We start from the raw sequence: 1,245 nt of genomic DNA on the forward strand, positions 1-1,245 counted from the left end.
TAGTTTGACTCATCTCCTCCCTCTTCATCCCTGCAGAATTATCCAGAGCTATGTGCTGAGAGAGGAGACAGGGGCCCTCTCATCAGAGGCATCTGATATTAACAAGGCCCACCTCAGCCGGCGGGGAGGCATCATGGCTTCGCTTTACACCTCCCACCCGGCAGACAGCGGGCTGACCCTGGACCTGTCGCTGGAGATTAACAGGAAGCTGCAGGCCGTGTTGGAGGACACGCTGCTGAAGAACATTACGCTGAAGGTAAGGCGTACCCCAGCAGGCTTCATCGCACCAGAATATTCCTCTTGAAATGCAGAACAACTCATTTAAACGCAGTGATGATACTGATGACCAGAGCAGTTTCCTTTTGCAGCCTTAAGTTGCTTTTTTTTTTAAAGTATTTTATTTTGTGATTCAAGCGGATAATTAATCAGCCGTGCGAGCGTCACGCTTCACCTTTGGAGCGACGCAGCCTGATGTGACTTCATTATCAAAGCGTGCGGGCGCTGCAATCACCATTTTAATCCAACAAATCTAAATATAAAAATGTGAGTTGATGTCAAACTGGTGGATTCACAGTTTGACGCATCACAAAACACCGAAAAATTATTCACATCAGCATTTCTAATTCATACAGCTGCCAGCGTAGCATTTCCCCTTCTTCTTCATTTGCACAGATCACGCTCGTGCTTGTAAAGGTGTATTCTGCTGCGTTCGTGTTTTTTATTTTAACGGTTGGAAGATGTTTTTGTGTTTCTAGCGTTTGTGTTCTTGTCCTACATTAATCTCACACCTCTGTAAGCCCTGGAGACTGCAGGATCCCTGGCTCGCTCTGCTTTAGCGCCTCTAGCACAAAGTTTCACACTGAGATATTTGCTATTAAACTTCTATCAGCTCGACATCCTACAAATTATTATTGCGTTAAGTTCAGTCAAATTTCTTGTGTATCTCTTATGGCATCTTTTAATTGCGTCGTTGCCTTTGTATTCTGTTTAATGGCAGGAAGCAAACCGTGCCACACAGCCAGTTATTGTCAATAACCGCATGTTGTGAAACCACCATTAAAAATAATGTGATAAAGGGTGAATGTCAGACCACCTTTTCCCTTTCGTTAAGTGGCGTTATGTGATATTTGGATCGCTCTCCGAAGCTTCAAAGCCAGCCACAGCATGCATCGTATTGTCTCTGTGAGATATTTGACAGGCTGACAGTCCTGCGACGAGCAGTTTGTCAGCTTGACATAACTCGAG

At 44.9% G+C, this 1,245-nt stretch overlaps 1 protein-coding gene across 3 annotated transcripts in view; it reads left to right on the top strand.

Moving 5' to 3' along the window:
- Nucleotides 1–1,245, top strand: part of ccdc186 (coiled-coil domain-containing protein 186) — a 25,030-nt gene that overhangs the window by 21,828 nt on the left and 1,957 nt on the right. For all 3 annotated transcript variants that reach the window (XM_005747392.2, XM_005747394.2, XM_005747393.2), the window contains exon 15: nt 37–256. In XM_005747392.2, coding sequence (XP_005747449.1) covers nt 37–256 — 220 coding nt within the window. The remainder of the gene's footprint in view (nt 1–36; nt 257–1,245) is intronic.

The sequence above is a fragment of the Pundamilia nyererei genome, unplaced genomic scaffold (genome assembly GCF_000239375.1).
Source record: "Pundamilia nyererei isolate P.nyererei 1_Seehausen unplaced genomic scaffold, PunNye1.0 scaffold00196, whole genome shotgun sequence".
In the NCBI taxonomy this organism is placed as follows: Eukaryota; Metazoa; Chordata; class Actinopteri; order Cichliformes; family Cichlidae; genus Pundamilia; species Pundamilia nyererei.